Source organism: Hyperolius riggenbachi, chromosome 2, assembly GCF_040937935.1.
Source record: "Hyperolius riggenbachi isolate aHypRig1 chromosome 2, aHypRig1.pri, whole genome shotgun sequence".
NCBI classification, from domain to species: domain Eukaryota; kingdom Metazoa; phylum Chordata; class Amphibia; order Anura; family Hyperoliidae; genus Hyperolius; species Hyperolius riggenbachi.
Window position 1 is genome coordinate 91641420 of NC_090647.1, and position 19619 is coordinate 91661038.

Consider the following 19619-nt stretch of genomic DNA (forward strand, 5'->3'; position numbering starts at 1 on the left):
TATACGTTTATCGAATGTTTTATTGATAAAATGTTCAATAAATCTAGAACACCTTAGTGAATCCAAAATTAGATTTTACTCATGAGGTAAATTATCAAACGTTTGATAAAGTGTTTGATAAAGCTTAGTGAGCTGAGGCCTCCATGTCAGCTTAACCACCCTGGCGTTCTGATAAGATCGCCAGGGAGGCTGCGGGAGGGTTTTTTTTAAATTAAAAAAAAACTATTTCATGCAGCCAACTGAAAGTTGGCTGCATGAAAGCCCACTAGAGGGCGCTCCGGAGGCGTTCTTCCGATCGCCTCCGGCGCCCAGAATAAACAAGGAAGGCCGCAATGAGCGGCCTTCCTTGTTTTGCTTACACCGTCGCCATAGCAACGAGCGGAGTGACGTCATGGACGTCAGCCGACGTCCTGACGTCAGACGCCTCCGATCCAGCCCTTAGCGCTGGCCGGAACTTTTTGTTCCGGCTGCGCAGGGCTCAGGCGGCTGGGGGGACCCTCTTTCGCCGCTGCTCGCGGCGAATCGCCGCAGAGCGGCGGCGATCGGGCAGCACACGCGGCTGGCAAAGTGCCGGCTGCGTGTGCTGCTCTTTATTTGGCGCAAATCGGCCCAGCAGGGCCTGAGCGGCAGCCTCCGGCGGTGATGGACGAGCTGAGCTCGTCCATACCGCCCAGGTGGTTAAAGGCTCGTACACACGCTTGATTTTATGGAACGACGGGTCCGTCAGACCCTCCCGCTGGGCGGGCGTTCCAGCGATAGTAGAGCGTGTGTACAGTCTGTCTGCAGACTGATAAGGCTGTTTCTGAACGATCCACGCAGCAGATGGTTCAGAAACAGCCTGATCAGTCTGCCTGTCAGACTGTACACACGCTGGACTGTCGCTGGAACGCCCGCCCAGCGGGAGGGTCTGACGGACCCGTCATTCCATAAAATCAAGCGTGTGTACGAGCCTTAAGTCTGTTAAGTAAACAAGGGGTCTTATCTATTTGCATACAAACATCAATTGTGATCACCCAAATGGGCCCCACCAGCCAACCATCGTACACACACACACACACTTTAGCTGGTAGCTACCACTAGGTGCAACTAAAGCTCAAACTTTAAAATTGGAGCTGATCTGTCCATAAAGTCCTTTACATGGTTGTCCTTCATGAACTCCAGCTTCCCACCATTCGTCAATCCCAGGTGAATAGGGCAAATTGGAATCCAGCCTGCTCCTTGTGACCCTTTTGACCTGAACTATCAAAAGGTGAGCCACAGCGGCATGGCAATAGGGTATGCAGAGGTTAGTTTCACCAGGCTTCCTGGAACTGAGCAGCCACATGGGAGCCCTCCTCCAGTTACTGTACTGGCTGCTTTTTGCTGCTTTAGTTGTAATGATACATATTGCCTAGCAAAAGCTTCTAGGCATGTGTAAGGGGTTAAAAGACCAAAAAGCCTCCTTATGAAAATGCTATGCAAACTGAAGTTTGATTTCTTAAAACAGAAGATACTGTATTATTCAGGGTGGAGGGATCTCTGAGGTGTCCCACAATGCACCACTGCTGAATATGCAAATAATCCCTTTGTTGTCCCCAAAAGATAAAGACACTTCCAGAACTACTGGAATGCAATGAAGTGTCAGCTTGTCAATTGAACAGAGCCACAATAATCCAACATGCATATAGACTGTTTCGTATTGGTTGAGCCTCATCAGTGCATGGCATGAATTAATATGGCTCTCTGGGGAAGGACATGAAACGCCCAGAGTTACAGATTGCCCAGCAAGCTCATGGTGAACCAGAACTCCTAAGTGTGTAAGGGGCTGAAAAAGGTCAAAAAGCCTCCTTTCTAAAATGCTATGCAAAACAGAAGTTTGCCTTCTTAAAACAGAAGGTATTTACTATTTTGGAGATCAGCAGGACGATTTTCTCTGTATTGTTCCACACACGTCACTCTAGGGATGTGACCTTTTAACACCTATGGATACTTAGGGTGATTTTATTTGTAATGACGTTTGGACAAAATATAACGTGTGTATTATTGGCTCTAACAATTTGTCCTGTGCGTTTTGTTTTTTTTTCTGTTGCAGATCATAAGCCTGTCTCCTTCTGAAGAGACCATTCACATGGAGTCTCCCTCTACCTCCTGCGACACAACCTCTGCTGACCCCCATTCCCTTAACACAAGAACCTCTAGTTTTGATGCGTCTTTGCCTGAAATCACTAATCCACTCTTATCTGAGGAATCGAAGGTGATGGAGTTTTGGTAGAAATCAGATTTTGCCAATCAATGCTTCTTTCCTTTGATTATCCTGTGACCCCAATGACAGCCTAGCAAGAGATTAATATGTAGATCGAATGACTAGTATTAAGCTCTAAATGGCAGGAGGGGTCCAGGACGCTGCACTGTCCTCTTTTCACAGCAAAGGGTTTTAATGATGATCCTACTAACCTCTTGGTCTGAGATGACCCTTTGCTTGGGAGTGTGTAGTCTGTATTTCACATGAATTTCATGCTAAGACTTGAAAAGCTCACCTTTAGTAGACAGAAGACCCCCCTAGTGGGAGTCTGGTGATGTTCTAGGGGCTTGTAAATATAGTGTATATATTTCTATCCAGCAGGTATCAGATTAATACTTTACCAGGGTAGATTTAGGGTTCCCATTTAAAATCCCTAAATGTGTATTCCTAAGATATGTACTTTACCATTTTGTAAATATTGATAGCATAAATACAGTTTTTATTATGTACTCCTAAAATATAAAAGTATGATTGAGGCTATGGTAACCTAAAGATCGCTCGTTACCTTAGAATTTGTGTGTACTGCTAGCCATATACATTACTTCTGTTAGTAAGTACAGAGATCAGAAGTTTGTACAAAAAATGGATGTCCATATTGATCCGTGTTTTTATTACTAAAGAGATTTTCACACAGTAATAAAAACATACACTTATATTGTATGACAATCTCCACCTGCTGACTGCTTCAGCTCTGAGGAGAGTCACATGATCAGCTGAGCAGCCAGTGGAAACACTGAGGGGGAGGTGGCAGGAGTCTTTACTCAAGAAATGAGAAGCTGATTGGTTTGTCGTTTTCAGAAATGACACGATGGATTCGTTACTCATTTACAAATATATGGCTCTCCTGCTACAGATAAGAAAAGCATCTGTGGTATTTGTACTACTGTACTATATGCATTGCTGGTCTTTAAGAATGGGGAAGAAAGTGGCAGGTTGGGCTCTTTTTTCCTCTCTGACCTTTGAAATCCATAAGAGCTTTTGGCACTTTTGATACACACTTACTTGCCAGCTTTGTAAAATTATAGTTTCTGTGCTTTTAAGTACAAGTGACCGCTTGTGGCTGGGCGCTGATGTGCTGTCCATGTCAACCACATTCTCTTTCTGTTTATACTGAACTGAAAGTGAGAAGCTGAGATCAGTTGGTTCATTAGCAGCACAATTCTGCAAACGATTGATCGTTCCCTGTTTGAATTGCTGCCCTGATAGCTTTTTATCTCCTGCTGCTCCCCCTTCCCCCGCCGACTGTTCGAGGAACATTTTTTGATTCATAAACTGTCTAAAGTGATCATAAGTTCTTCCTGGGAAACGTAGACTTGTTAGCAGTATTACTTCAATTTGAAAGGAACAGGTTAAGAGTATAACAATAAGATCATTGGTCAAATTCTCACCCGCCTCAGGCAAAATTGGTAGCTTTACAAAATATTGACAGACATTAATGAAAGGAATAGTTTCCCTGAAATGTCGGTTATAATTAAAGTTATTTTTAAATACTCCAAAGAGCTACAAGACCATAATCTCATAGCAGCCAATCAAAAGCAATGCTACAAGACAATAAACTCGTAGCAGCCAATCAAAAGCAATCTTTTTACTTGCACAAACATGTGAAATATGGACACACATCGCTCTAATTCTGTATTAAGTGTGTGAATTCTTCTTTTCTAACATTTCTGATGCTGAATTAATAGCTGCTGATTTTGATCTGCATTAATGTTGATGTGTTTGCATGTGGGGCTGTGAAATACACGACATATAGTAGGCACTAGGCACAGAATGCTTCTTATGATGTGGGCTGCATGTCCTCTGCGTGATTCCTTTTCCTATGTGGGAGCCCATTGTGCGTCCAACACATTTCAATCCATTTGCACCACCCTGGCTTGCTGTCAGAATATTCACTCCCGACCACAGTATTTTTGCTAGCTTGTCACAAAAACCTGCTCTATGCTGCTTGATTGAAGGGATCGGAGCATTGAAGACTCGATTCTTTCATTATCCAAGGTTGGTGAAAGTTGATCAATGTTTTCTTTCCTGTGTGTGACCTCTTAGCAGACTGCAGCGTATTACATACTGAACAGATTGCAACAGAATGCAGGATGTAAACACAAGTATGCTGTGTAAGAAAGCCACTTCGCTTCATTGCCACCACACAGAACGCTCTCTGTCTCCTAACCGTTCACAAGCTTTTATACAGGCATGTTGTGCTTGGGTGGAAGGTCTCTAAATGTTACCCCACTATGAATGGGTGCATGTACAGTTATTAAATGGGCACCCTATGGCATTATATCTTGTGCACCGCTATATTAACCTTTTCCAAGTTCTACTTAGCTGTACTTGTATCATCCTGTCCACTTGCCATGAGTTTCATTCTCTTTTTCTCTGTCTGTTTCTCTGATCTCAAGGACTTGCCTGAGCTTACCAACCATTTTTAAATTTGCTTTATTGTTGTTCTGATCTGGGGAAATCTAGTGACCCACCTGGCCTACACAGGTAGTCTCTGGTTTACAAATTTCTCAACGTCTCCAGTTACAAACAACCAACCAATACAAAGTGCTCACCCATTGCAATGACATTACTTGCATGCTTAAAGGGAACCAAGCATCATATTTTTTCCCTGGTTTCTAAAAGCTATAGGAGCTGCCATGTCCCCCCCCCCCCCTTCCCTTCTAGCTGCCCATTATTTTTCCAGAGGGAAGGTGTGAAGATTGCATCTGTGTAAACTCTTTGAAGCACGTGTACAATCTACCCTTTTTGTTTGCACTCTGCTAATGTGTGCAATAAAATAATTACATCAGTCCTTATCTGCCTGAAACTTTTAGAGGGATCCCTAGCAGTGCCATAAAAATGCAATCTGGACTTAGCTGGGGCTTCCTCCGGCCCCCTGTAGCCTGTGACTTCCCCCGGCATCCTTTTTCCCCCTTCTGTGGTCCCACTGGTGGCTCTGGTATTACAGCAACTTCGTCTGAAGTCGCACTTGCGCGCCTCCAGGGCATCCTCTTGCTGGTCACTGTAAGCGTCCTGCGCATGCGCGGTTCAGTCTTTAGAGAACCTCCCATACGCAGGATGCTTATGGCGACTGGCGTGATGACACGCAGGGTGCGCGCCTTCAGTTGAAGTCGCCGGATTACCGGAGCCACCAACGGGACCAGGAAAGGGAAGAAGAGGATGCCAGGAGACCTCGTGGGCTACGGGGGGCTGGAGGAATCCACAGGTAAGTCCAGAATTCATTTTTATGGCACTGCTCAGGGTTTCTTTAGAGGAGCTGTCAGCCATACTATCTCAGGAAAAAAAAACAAATATAGAAGTAGATAAATACTTGCTCTACTTGCATAACATATGTATTGCACTGTCCACGTTATGATTCCTGTGAATTTTATAAAGGAAAAGTAGAGAATCCTATTCTAGACAGTTTCCATATTTACTGTGGCTATTTTGAAGCCAGTCGTGTTGTAATATCTGCCCTTAGTCTCCTCTGCCTGATTTGCCCGCCCTTCACTATAGAAAGTGCATTGTTGCAGCCTGAGACATTTTGGCCAATCAGAGAGGAACAGAGGTGTGGGAGGGGAAAACAGGATGGAAAGAGGCTTCAGCCAATCAGGCTGCATTAGTTAAGTCTGAGGGGAAGTAGAGAAGCAAAATAAAGACAACCCAGCATGCCCTGCAACTTCTCTTTTGTGTACCAAATTTTCTGTGTACCAAATAAGTCATGTAAACTGGGAAATAATTTATCAACAAGAAAAGTAATAGTGATTTTAACTTTTGGATTGCCTGATTAGCATCCTTATTACTTGTTTACCAGATAAAAATAAATAATTGATTTTATGCCCGACAGTTACTCTTTAAATGTAAAAAGAAGAGATAAAATTGAAGTTTTTTCTTTATTAATGAGACACATTGGTGGCATGCATATTAAATGTGCTATTGAGATGCCCTGTGTGCTAAAAAAAATGGTGCTTGGTTCTTTTAAGAAGAGCACAAAAATCTTTTCTAAGCTTAGTGGGACATTTTCAGGGAGGAATAAATCGGGGAGGGGCGGCAGGCATATGGGGACTGAGGTGGATGCTAGGCGTACAGGGGTGACAGAGATTGCACGGGAGGGACATTGGAGACACAGGAAGACTGAGGGGGACACTGGAGGCACACGGGGACACCGGAGGCATAGTGCAGACAGAGGGGGACACTGGAGGCAGGTGGATAGTAATTAATTCCTTAATCTTACAGCGCATTTCTGTTATGCCCGGTACACACCATGCAATTTCCCATCATATAGATGGGTCGAATCAATTAATTATGACGGGTGTGATCTGATTTCCGTCTTTCTGATCAATTTTGTAAAGAAGTGATTGGAAAATGTATTAGAAAAATGATCAGCTTGGACACGAGATAACATTATCTCCAGTTCGGATGCGTCCATCTCCTCTCCCCCCCAACGGATGCCCCCTATTTTTCATGAGAATTGTAATTTTTCTGAAAAATATCACAAAATACCGCATATTTTATGACCTAATTTACTGCATGCTGTAAATTTCCAAAAATGCGGTAAAAAGTGTGGTATTTCAGCGGTAAGCATGCGGTAAATAATAATAGTCTTTAATTGTGTTCCATAAGTTAGTATAGTTTTTGGAAGGTGTTTTTTTTTGGGGGGGGGGGGGTATATTTGATTATGTAGCAACTTATGGAAAGTGTATTTATAGGCATCCCCCTTAAAAATCCAGTAAATATTTGGAGTTTTATTTCTACTATTCTTTTCTGTTACACAGGCTAGGAACTTAGTTAAAGCGGTACAAAACCCTGACATAATATTCAATAAAAACATGTTTTCCTACTTTTTATATGCCATACAGTTATCATACGGTATTTGCTTTTGTGCATAAGTATTATTATTCATTTAGAAATTACAAGTTCCCAAAGTACACTTTTATTGGTCTGAGAGCTGACTTTGCATTGTATTCATAACAGGTTTATTCATCTTTTAATTTAAAGAGGAACTGTCGTGAAAATCTTAAAATTTAAAACACATACAAATGAGAAGTATGTTTCTCCCAGAGTAAAATGAGCCATAAATTACTTTTCTCCTATGTTGCTGTCACTTACAGTAGGTAGTAAAAATCTGACATTACTGACAAGTCAATCTCTTCATGGGGGATTCTCAGCGTGGCCTTTATTCTTTAAAAAGACATTCCCTGAAAATGATTAATACAAAGATGCTAGCCAGACTTCCTACTCATTGCACACTATTTTGGCAGTTGGACAGAGCAACTGCCATTCACGAAGAGCTTTTAAAAATAAAGAAAACCCTGGGAACTCCCCTATGAGAAGATGGGCTAGTCCAAAATCTGTCGGTTTTGTCAGATTTCTACTACTTACTGTAAGTGACAGCAACACAGGAGAAACTTAATTTATAGCTTATTTTACTCTGGGAGAAATTGTATTTCTTATTTGTATGTGTTTTAAATTTAGAGATTTTCGCGACCGTTCCTCTTTGAGCAGAAATACTTTCTTAATGTCTGTCTGTGTTCAGGAGAGTCTGCACAGTCAGAGAATGTATCACATTCTTCACTTGATACAAATAAGTAAACACAAGATAACATCTCCACTTCGGATGCGTCCAGCGTGGCAACAGTAGTGTCAGAATCACACCGGAAACAAGAATGAGTCTAGTCCAGTCAGACTTCACTCAGACACACTTGATCCTGCATGCTTGTTCAGGGTCTATGGCTAAAAGTATTAGAGGCAAAGGCAGGACAGCCAGGCAATGTGCATTTTTTAAAAGAAGTAAACCTGGCAGTCTCCATATCCTTCTCAGCTCAGGTGTGCTATAAAGTCTGATGGCTGGCCAACTTTTTATAACCACCTCAATCAACCCTTTTCTACATTGAAATGCATGGCATCACTCTGCACCGTCCAGAATGGCATATCAGCCTAAACTGGTCCTTCCTTTATAGTAGAGGGATCAGCTCACTCGCCCCCGTCTGCCTTGGAGTAGGTTGTGTGGGTGGCTTTCTGCTGCAGCTTTGCCGATGTCTCTTTTGACTGTTCCCTGTTTGATACGTTGTGAAGCACCCTTTTCTTAGAACTCTAAAACTTTGTTGTAAAGTTCTGGTGATATATTGATTATGTAGCCCTGTATGGTATGTCTAATGTAAGTAAATGAGACATCTAATGGCACTCTATGGTGCACAACAGTGAAAGCGGCTCATGCAACACTTCATTCAGTTCAAAGAACACTGTCTAGCCAGCTGACCAATTCACCTGTTTCAGGCCCCTTTTACATTAGTAGGGTAAACCTGCGTTGCGTTACCCTATTTTGCCGCAAGGGGCCGCAAAAGCAATGAAAGTCTATGGAGACTTTCACACTTATTGCGGTCCCTTGCGGTGTGCCGGAAATATCTGATCCAACGCGAGGGCAACAGCACGTTATGGCAGGCACCACACTTAAAGCGGACCCAAACCAAACATTTTTTTTTTATTCTAAATATTTAGTTGCACCACTCTGACACATACAAAGATCAATAAACACTCCTTTAATCCTATGAGCATTTCAGTGTATGCTTTTCACCCTTCTCTTTTCATAACTAGGGTTATACAGGTGGCAGCCATTACTTCTGAGCTTAGTAGGAGGTTTTAGATCATGGGTGTGTTTGTCATCAGCTACCCTCCCCCACAGGGGCATCGTCTATGTGAAATCTCACACTAGCTGAGATCACCTCCCCTGTGACATCATCAGTAGCAGCCTGTGTTTTGTTTTTGCTTTTTATCTCCTCCACCAGTTTGCCGGAAAAATCCCGGCAATATGAAAGAAAGGGAGGGGTTCCTCCAATAAATGTAAAATATTTTATATTTGTCATCATGCAGCAGAAAAAAGGCTGCTATTTATAATTATAATTTAGAAAACAGATTTTATTTCTGAAATCTTGTATTTTTAATTTGGGTCCACTTTAACGCGAAGCGCGTGGGGTAATTGAAGTCTATGGGCGACGTACTATGTGTGAACGATGAAGTCATCGGCGCACACATGCACGGACCGACGAGAATCCCAGTGATGTATTTCCTGCCTAGCAGGGCATCACTGAGCGGGGGTGGGGCTATGCATATGGCCCTGTCAGCACACTCTGCCGCAGGGTCATATGTTTGTCATTTGTTGCGGTGGGGTGCAGCAGCGGCATTGCATACCTATTGCAACACAATAAATAAATGTAAAACCAGCCTAAAGGAAACCTTAGACCGCTCGCTCTCTGAACTGAAACAAATGGGGCTTCTTTGTAGAAAAAACTCCAGGGCCTCCATTGGGCACTTAGATTTTCAACTGTCTTGCCTTTGGGTAGGAACAGAGGAGAAATTTGACATAAGATAGTGTGATTGAAAAGATAAGAAAAGGGACAAGAAGAACAACAGAGAAATAGAAAGGGGCTCTCTGGACCAAGCAAGTGACCTACCTGAAGTTGATCAAATTATTTGGGCAACAGGAATTTAAGTCAACAGATATTTAATACAAGGGCTCCAGGTCTATTCATGTTTTTAGTGGTAGACTAAAACTGTTCTATCCCATTTTCTCTTGCATCATGAAATTAGTGATTCTGGCCTCAACTTTCTCAAGCTGGACTTTGTTTTCTTAAAGGGGTTCTTTCGCGAAAAAAGTAGGCAGTTAAAAAATGTGACAGATGACAGGTTTTGGGCCAGTCCATCTTTTTAAGGGGGATTCTCAGGGCTTTCTTTGTTTTGAACAGCATTTCCTGAACAGCAGTTTAACTGCCAAAATAGCAAGATACCAGCCGGCCTCCCTAATCACTTGCACACTATTATGTCAGTTAGATTTTGCAACTGTTGTTCAGGAAATGCTGTTGAAAACAAAGAAAGCCCTGAGAATCCCCCTTAAAAAGATGGACTGGCCCAAAACCTGTCATCTGTCACATTTTTTAACTGCCTACTTTTTTTTCGCGAAAGAACCCCTTTAACCCCCTTGGGGTTCTGATTCTTTCCGGATTTTAGGGTTTAAAAGCGGTGCAATTTTTTTGCACCCTTTCAGACCCTAAAACCTGGAAAAAATCATGCTGCCAGGGAGATCTGCAGTTCCAGCAATCACTCACCTCCCTGGCTCCAGCGCTGCAGTTATGCCTCCATCCTCCGGGTGTCGCTGCAACTCTAAAGTGAAATTGCCGGCTGTCGTCATGACGACAGCCGGCGGTCTCACCAGCAGGAAGCAAAGCCCCGGAGGAGAGAAAGAAGAATGCCACCCGATGTCGGGATCCCCGAGAGGTATGTACGCTCCCGCTGCGCACATTGCTCTGCATTCAGCCTCAGGCGGCTACCCCGAGCAGAGGTCAGGATCACCACTCTTAGCTGCGGTTTTCCGCCCCGACCCTAGCTCGGGGTTACCGCCAAGGAGGTTAAATAGTTACATGGTTTGGTTAAAAAAAGACATCTGTCAATCAAGTCAAACCAGTAGAAAATCAAACAAACAAGTAATAATTAGGTACATTTCTGTCCTGCACCCTCTGAAGATACTACAGGCAGTGCATTTGCGATTTGATACAAATTGCAAGTGCTGTAGAGTTTCACTGTCATGGAGAGAGAGATAGAGATGCTGGCACTGCAGCTTTAAGCCTCTTGGGCGGGGAGGAGGAGAGGGTGGTGTGGTCACAGGAGTCCGGATGGTTAAAACAAGCTCCAAGCGTGCTCAAGCAGTGATTGAGTCTATGTACAAAAAAAGAAGGAAAGCTCCGGCACTGCTGTCAGTTGCTTTATTCCGTCTTCTAAAAAATGTCAAAGTGCTGCATACAAGCATACATATTGAAAAGTACCGGAAATGCTGTGAAGGAGTGCGGTGGGTACAGGGGTTGAAGAGCCTTATGGCCGTTTCACACTAGTGCGCTTCTACGGAGGCTGCCTCCTCTGACTCAAGGGGTCCTATGCGGTTGCTACCTCTGCAACCCCTATTGCTACGCCACTGGTTGGGAGGCACCTGCCAGAAGTTCTACTCGCCTTGTGTGTCAGTGCCAGGATCCCTCTTTAGCAAGTCACAGGCATCTCTCTATGGCTCCCTCTACTGGCATCTCTCATTATGTGCATCATTCGAGGGACACGAGGAGATACTTCAAGCCTGCGACATGACTGAAGGCAGGTTCGGACTGGGCCACAGTAGTACAGTTTTTTCCCTCGGTCGGCCCCGCCTCCAGGTCTCTGGTGGGCCCCCCTCCTTGTCTGACAGAGCTCCAATTGCTGCCTGCAGCACAAAAATTCTCTTGTCAGTGCTGTAATCACTAATGCTGAGAGCAGTGGCGTAGCTAAGGAGCTGTAGGCCTCGATGCAAATTTTACAATGGGGTCCCCCAAGCACTCTATACATAACAATTGATACGACGCACCAAAACCTGCCAATGGCAACTACAGTGTCAGAGGTGCAAGAAAGGGATGGGAAATAGCTTGTTAATGATTACCACTGTTCAAAGTATCTATAGAAGTGATTATTATGAGCACAGGACCAATAGAGAGGTAATACTGTAGTTGAGGGAGGGCCCTTCGGGGGCCCCTTTGGCCCAAGGGCCCCAAAGTGGTCGCAACCTCTGCGGTCGCAACCTCTGCAAAGTAGGACATTACTTTATATTGAAGGAGGGGACTCCAGTCCGACCCTGACTGAAGGGGAAAGGGAACCTACATAATACTGAGCGCACATCTGTCTACCTTCACTGGTTTGGGTGCAACTCGGGATGGGGAGCCCTGCACTTTGAAATCTCTGCATCTAGTGCTGGAGAACTTTGTCTTGGCCCTGCATGGTAAAGCCCTTACATTTTTAGATTACAGAATTATCAAAACCAGTGCAAGGAGAATCTAGTGCAAACTAGGTGAAAAAGTGGAATACTTGATTACTTTACACTGTTTTCGATAAATCTGGCTCAGTATGTCTGCATGAGCTTCAGTTGCTATTCCTCCACCATGCTTGCTGCACACAGCCCTGCTTTGCTCTGTACTAAGCCTGTGTCCCTGCTGGGCACAGGGTGAGCCAAATGACTGCATACCCTCCTGATGCTCAAATTTCCGGATGCATTAAATACTATTCCCCCTCTGAGTCATAGAAACTCTGAGGGAGAAGTAATTTGGGGTCCGCCGATCTCCAGAACCCCGAATTACCAGAGCGTGTCTGAAAGCTGGCCAGCAGGAAGGGTAAGTGCTCCTCTCCTGCACTATGATGTTAGTTGTTTGAAGTATCGAACAGCAGAAATGCTTCTTCACCTCCCCTCAATTTGAGTGCTGTATGGTGGAGATGGAGGGTGCTGGCTTCTGGAAGGGAAGCCACTGCAATAGAACTGAAACTGAAAGTCTGTGCTTCTTCCATCTGGATAAACATCAGCTTGCTTTATTTAGTAATCCATAAAACAGAACAGCAGTTAGTGACAGTACAGCAAAGAACTGACACGTTTCTGATCCTGTTGCGTCATTGGTCATAAGATCAGAAACGTGTCAGCTTTTTGACGAACTTGGGGCTTTAGTTTGAAGGTCGTAGAGTTTTATCGTATCAGCCCATGCAGAAGTGCTAATTTAGGAAATGGTGGGGTGCGTCAGAGTGAAAGAATATCATTGGTGACCTCAGTGGGGAGATCCCCCCCATCAGAGTTCCCGTCTGTCTTACCACCTACTTTAAGTGCTTCAAAATTGTGTTCCTACCCCATCTACATCTACAATATGAAATAACATTTGAAGAATCCAACCAAACAGTGAGACCCTATGATAATTGCTAGCGTAAATCTCCAGAGATAGGCCTCAAGCACAGGGATTGTGTTAAGAGACCGAAATTACAGTATTTGAGTTTTTAACTCTACGTCATCTTAAGAAACCTAAAATATTAATTTTGGGTGGGATAACAATTAGTGGAGTGGAGAGTTGCTGTGCAAAAGAAGAAGGTATGAAGGTTTTTATCTTTGTATGTATTAAAGATGGCCATACGATGGTCTGTATTGCGATAGTTCCCATTTTCCCCAGACCAGTGTTTTGATTGTTTTAGTCAACACAGTAGCATCTCGATTATCCGGCTTAGACGGGGATCGGCTGATGCCGGATACCTGTGCTTTCTGGTTGCTTGAAACTCAATGTTAAAAGTAGGCCTAGCTAAAACAATACTATACCCCACTCTATACACTTACAGTGAACTCTGTATTAAAGTGTACCAGAGATGATGTAATTAGCAGCTTTTATACTTACCTGGGCTGAACATGGTGAACTACAACTGGCCACGACTGAGCTACATACTGGGGGACACAGAGGAAGAGGGGCCAAGAAGAGCAGTGATGGAGCCCATGGCCATCATCTCTGGTTTCCTTTAAATGTTAAACTACAGTAATTAAAAGTATATTAACCGTGGGGGAGTTGCGGAAACTATTGTTTACACACAGCAGAGCCTACAAACAGCCTAAGAAGTTGGCCTTCACCACTGGGAAGCACTGCCGGCAATTTGTGCTGCTTGGTTGAAACTTCTGGTCAGTTGAGTTCCGGATAACTGGAACTCTACTGTAATAACAAATTACTGATCTGCTTGGCTTTTATTGCTTGATGCTACACAATATAATGTACTAGTATATCCAGATAAGATGGCTTCCCCTACAGATGCATCACTCATAATAAAATATTTCTGCAAGTTATTGAGTAGATTACCAGACTTCAGGAACTTCAAAAGAATCTCTCTGAAATTGATAGATCCAATCAAAAAACCTTTAGAGTGCATGTAGCAGAAGTTGAAAGAAGTTTCCCTTATTGATGTCTAGTGTCCTCCTATTCCAGGCTGATGCCATTCTCGATGAAGATGATGCAACTGTACAAGAAGATGACCTGTCTGGGTCAATGAGTGAGATGCCGGTTGTGTTTGAATGTAATGAGAGCTTTAGCCTTGAGATGACGGAGGAGGAGAAGGATGACCGAATGATGGAGCAGTATGCTCTGGCCAAGTATGTACACCACGTGGGAATTTATAAATCCATGATATTACATTAGTGTACCTTAAACTGAATCTCAGCCCAAAACCTAATCTGTTTAGTGTAATCTGGGGAATAAAGATGATCCATGAACCACATGTTTTTCAGAGGTGATGCAAATTGACTTGCAGTTTATATACAGACTGAAAATCAGCACTAAGTGCATTTAATTGGCCCGAATTCAGTCTACATGCAAATTACAGTCACAGTTGCAGCAAGTTAGAAAAACTAGCATCTGATTGATCATCTATTCTTTCAGGTGTTATTGCTGTTGACCACCCCCAAAGTCCAACTAAAAACCTTTGGAGCCAGAGCTTTCTCTCATGCTACCCCTACCATGTTGAATGCCTTGCCAAACTTAATCAAGACAGCTCCAACCCTGTACACATTTAAATCAAAACTGAAGAGCCACTTTTTTTTTTCTTTATTCCACATATAGTTGCTGAAGAAATTCACTGCTCTGTGTTCTGTGTTTTTTTAGCCAGATCAAAGAGACTAGATAGGTTCTCCTCATACTGTAAACACCGAGGCTTAACCCTTTCAGTGCTCCCTGGAAAGTGAAACCACCACTTCAGGTTTTTAAAGGATTTCCATAATGTTGTACAGCAGAGAAGATTTTTTTAACGTGGGAATGATCATATTACTGTACAAATAATTATAGTAGCTTGTATTAGTTTAAATGATCCTTTTCATGACTGTTGTACCTTTCATATGATGTTTGTCAGTGATAATAGTTATGAGATTGTAGGCTGGTCAGGGCTTGTTGGACTAATTTGGTCAGTACTGGTATAATGTCCGATCTTTTTGTGAATTGCTATTATTTCTGTTACAGCTTTGCAGATGGGGACAGGATTACACCTCCACCTCCGTCACCCTTTTTCTCGGCCATCTTGGCTGCATTCCAGCCGACTGCATGTGATGATGCGGAGGAAGCATGGCGCAGTCATATTAATCAGCTCATGTCCGACTCTGATGGGTCCTGTGCAGTTTACACATTTCATGTCTTCTCTTCCTTGTTCAAGGTAAGAGTGTGAAGGAACACTGCAAATTGATAAATCTTATTTATTGTATTCCCTTATATATTTTCCATTATGATATAATGATTTGTATGTGTAGTACAGCTGAGAAATAAAACATTAGGAGCAGAGACATGAGTCTAATATTGTTTCCAGTACAGGAAGAGTTAAGAAACTCCTGTTGTTATCTATGCAAAAGAGCCATTGAGCTCCACGACTTTCTCTAAGAGTTCTGTCTTCTGAAGCTTGTTATCTCAACTGTCTGAGACTGTATTTTCTTTTTCTCTACAGAGAAGGGTTCAAAAGTTCACAACCAATTAATTATATCATAATTTTTTTTCCGCCTCAGTGTCTCTTTAACCCCCTTGCCGTTACAATTCTGGCGGCAAAGGGGCAGCGCAGCACTTTTTTTTTAAAAAAAATTCTTTAAATCATGTAGCGAGCCGAGGGCTCGCTACATGATAGCCGCTGACAAGCGGCATCTCCTTATCCACTCTGATCGCCTTCGGCGATCAGAGTAAGCAGGAAATCCCGTTCAGAACGGGATTTCCTGCTGGGCTTCCCCGGTCGCCATGGTGACCGGGCGGGATGACGTCATTGACGTCGAGACGTCAGAGGGAATCCCGATCTACCCCTCAGCGCTGCCTGGCACTGATTGGCCAGGCTGCGCAGGGGGTCTGGTTCGGGGGCGCGGTGGGTAGCGGCGAATCGGCGGCGGCGATCGGAAACTGCACGCAGCTAGCAAAGTGCTAGCTGCGTGCAGGAAAAAAAATTGTGAAAATCGGCCCAGCGGGGCCTGAGAAATTCTCCTACGCAGGTTACCCCGAGCTGAGCTCGGGATAACCGGCAAGGAGGTTAAAGGGTAAAGGACAGTGAGTGGGATATCTCAGAAGTTTGTTTTCACTTCAGATTTGCTTTAACATCTGAGCAGGCTGATGACTAAGGTGTTAATTATATTTTTAGACCTGCGTATGGAGATGGGCTTTATATAGTTGTACAATAATTCACAATTATATTTATGAGGCTGCGAGGAACTAGGATGAACCCTTGATGTACTTCTTAGGGCAAAAACTCAACCGTAACAAATAATTGCTTGGAAAATTATAGTCCATGTAAGAGGGGAAAGTCCACATTTCCTTGAATTGTATTTACCCTTCCTTTTTCCTGGAACATTTTTAATTATTCTCCTTGATGAATTGAGACTTGAGATTGTTTTTGGTAGCTGCTGCTGTGGACTTGGCATCATATGTTTTTTTGTTTTTGTTTTTTATGAAAATAGAGGACAACACTTCTCTGCTGCTGGAATGCAGTATATACAGGCCACTAGAACAATAGGACCCAGATGTGAACTACAACTTGGTGTCTCCTTACGCCACACATAATAAAATAGTGTGATATTTCAGCCTTTGAATTGTTGGTTCCTTTGTTGGATAAAAGTCACCACCTATTTGCACCCTATGGTGGAGAGTTTGGTATTGGCATGTAACCCTATTGCCAGTGCTAACATTTATTCCTAGCAGTAGGATTAAAGGACAACTGATGTGAGAGTGGTATGGAGTCTGCCATACTTATTTCCTTTTAACCACTTCACCAGGTTTTCCCCGTGAAAACCAGAGCAATTTTCACATTTCAGCGCTGCTTCCAAAAATCCGTCAACTTTTATCACTATTACTACTGCTTTATCACTACTGTAGTTAAATGATCGTACACATTGCTTTTTTCACCTTTTTAGTGGGTGATATTTTGTTTTGTAATTACTCAATTTTCTTATGTATTTTAGAAGGGGAAAAAACAAGGGTAAAATTGCACAATTTCTCCATTTTCATTTACTATGGTTAAAAAATAAACCATGTTATTGTAGATAAAACCCATACATTTTTTTTGCCTATTTGTCCTTGTTATCCCAAAATTTAAATTATGTTCCTAAAACAGTGTATTGGGACAATATATTGTTTGGAAATAAAGGTGTATTTTTTTTTCTCGTTGTACTCTAATAATTACAAGCCCTTAGCTGCAAAAATAACAGTTGTTTACACTCACACACATATTTAACAAGCTGAGTCCCTAAGATAATTTATGTATTGTCTTTTAAGTTCTGTCACTTGCTTTTCTTTTTGTAAGTTTATTCTTTTGGTACTGAATATATGAAAATAAGAATTGTGTTGTGTTTGATTCAGTTTGTCACTAAATAGAATGCATAAGCCATAGGCTTCAAGCCTAAAATCTATTCTACAATTTATCACAGTTAAAATATCACATATGTCACATATGAGAGCTAGCTGGGTATTTAGCAGGCCATTAATTCCGAAGTGTGCAGGTTCCTTTCTACGGGACGGGCCAATGTTTTGCACAATGTATTTTAGGGACATTATTTGTCTGCATAGCCCCAGAAGAGTCAGGAAATCACAAAAAGGCCACAGAGTCTTCACCTATCTTCCTCCACCTAGTTCTAGTGATGTTCCCGCAGAAAAACCCTTGTCAAAAGCTCATGCATGCGCATGAGCACAGAGCAAATCATGTTTGGCTTTTTACACCGAAGCCTGCGCGGGTCTGTGCCATTGTGCAGTGCTAATAACATTAATAAAGATAAATCTTGGGGTACAATCCTTTATATTGTGAAGGATCAAAACACAGTCCTTTTTTTAGGGCAATCCACCTTGCCCCTCAACACATTTGTAGCTTTAGAAAAGGACTATATTGGTTAATGCAATCTCAAAAAGGCAAAAAAAGTCTCTGAAAAAGCTTTATTGACACATGTAGAAAAAGATCAAAATATACGGCTCTTCAATATCACAGTGGTAGATCAGTAAAAACACATTAGATTGACTTATGCCAACAATTGGTTGTAGCTTAGCGGGTATGAAACTTCAAGGCAACGACACGTTCGTTTCGGGCTTTTATATAAGATATGTGCCCTTCATCAGGCCGTGATACCCAATTCTAAAAATAAAAACAATATATAACAACACATTAAAATCACAAACTGTAATTCATCAAATACGACAAAAAGAATTGTCGCAAGAGAACCACCACCAAGAAAAGTTGATAGTATGTACACCAAGTTCACAGACCATGTGTCGTCGCCTTGAAGTTTCATACCCGCTAAGCTACAACCAATTGTTGGCATAAGTCAATCTAATGTGTTTTTACTGATCTACCACTGTGATATTGAAGAGCCGTATATTTTGATCTTTTTCTACATGTGTCAATAAAGCTTTTTCAGAGACTTTTTTTGCCTTTTTGAGATTGCATTAACCAATATAGTCCTTTTCTAAAGCTACAAATCCATTGTGCAGTGCTGCCACGTGCTGAAATAGTCTGATGGAGAAGGATGGGGGGATAACCTTCCTAGGTAAGCATCTAAATTCATGCATTGTAAACCTCACAGTAGTTGACATTCCCATTGCATTCCTTATCCCGTTAGTGCGGGTGTGATCAGCATTTCAGCACATACTGAGGATCAGATTTATATTTTAGTATAAATGTTAGAAATATCTTAAAGAGACACTGAAGCAAAAAAAAATGATCTAATGATTTGTATGTGTAGTACAGCTAAAAAAAGAGAAGTCTCATGTAGTTAAGAAACTCCAGTTGTTATCTATGCAAAAGAGCCTTTGAGCTCTATGGAAAGTTACAGAGAGTTCTGTCTTCTGAAGCTTGTTATCTCAACTGTCACTGTATTTTCTTTTTCTCTCCAGAGGACAGTTCAAAAGTTCACTGGCCTGCTCTGTAAAATCATTTAGAATGCTATGTAGTGTGTAAACTGCAAGTACAGTGGTTTGTAAAAGTATTCGGCCCTCTTGAAGTTTTCCACATTTCTTCATATTACTACCACAAACATGAATCAATTTCATTGGAATTCCACGAGAAAGACCAATACAAAGTGGTGTACACGTGAGAAGTGGAATGAAAATCATACATGATTCCCAACATTTTTTACAAATAAATAACTGCAAAGTGGGGTGTGCGTAATTATTCAGCCCCATTTGGTCTGAGTGCAGTCAGTTGCCCATAGACATTGCCTGCTGAGTGCTAATGACTAGAGTGCACCTGTGTGTAATATAATCTCAGTAAAAATACAGCTGCTCTGTGAGGGCCTCAGAGGTTGTCTAAGAGAATATTGGAAGCAAGAACACCATGAAGTCCAAAGAACACACCAGACAGGTCAGGGATAAAGTTATTGAGAAATTTAAAGCAGGCTTTGGCTACAAAAAGATTTCCAAAGCCTTGAACATCCCACGGAGCACTGTTAAGCGATCATTCAAAAATGGAAGGAGTATGGCACAACTGTAAACCTACCAAGACAAGGCCGTCCACCTAAACTCACAGGCCGAATTAGGAGAGCGCTGATCAGAAATGCAGTCAA

The 19619-nt window shown here is 42.4% G+C and overlaps 1 protein-coding gene across 9 annotated transcripts in view; it reads left to right on the plus strand.

The window, feature by feature from the left end:
- The window catches only part of FRY (FRY microtubule binding protein), a 578021-nt gene that overhangs the window by 532074 nt on the left and 26328 nt on the right, over window positions 1-19619 (plus strand). For all 9 annotated transcript variants that reach the window (XM_068267046.1, XM_068267044.1, XM_068267045.1 and 6 more), the window contains 3 exons: window positions 2072-2233; window positions 14047-14210; window positions 15070-15259. In XM_068267046.1, the coding sequence (XP_068123147.1) occupies window positions 2072-2233; window positions 14047-14210; window positions 15070-15259 (516 nt within the window). The remainder of the gene's footprint in view (window positions 1-2071; window positions 2234-14046; window positions 14211-15069; window positions 15260-19619) is intronic.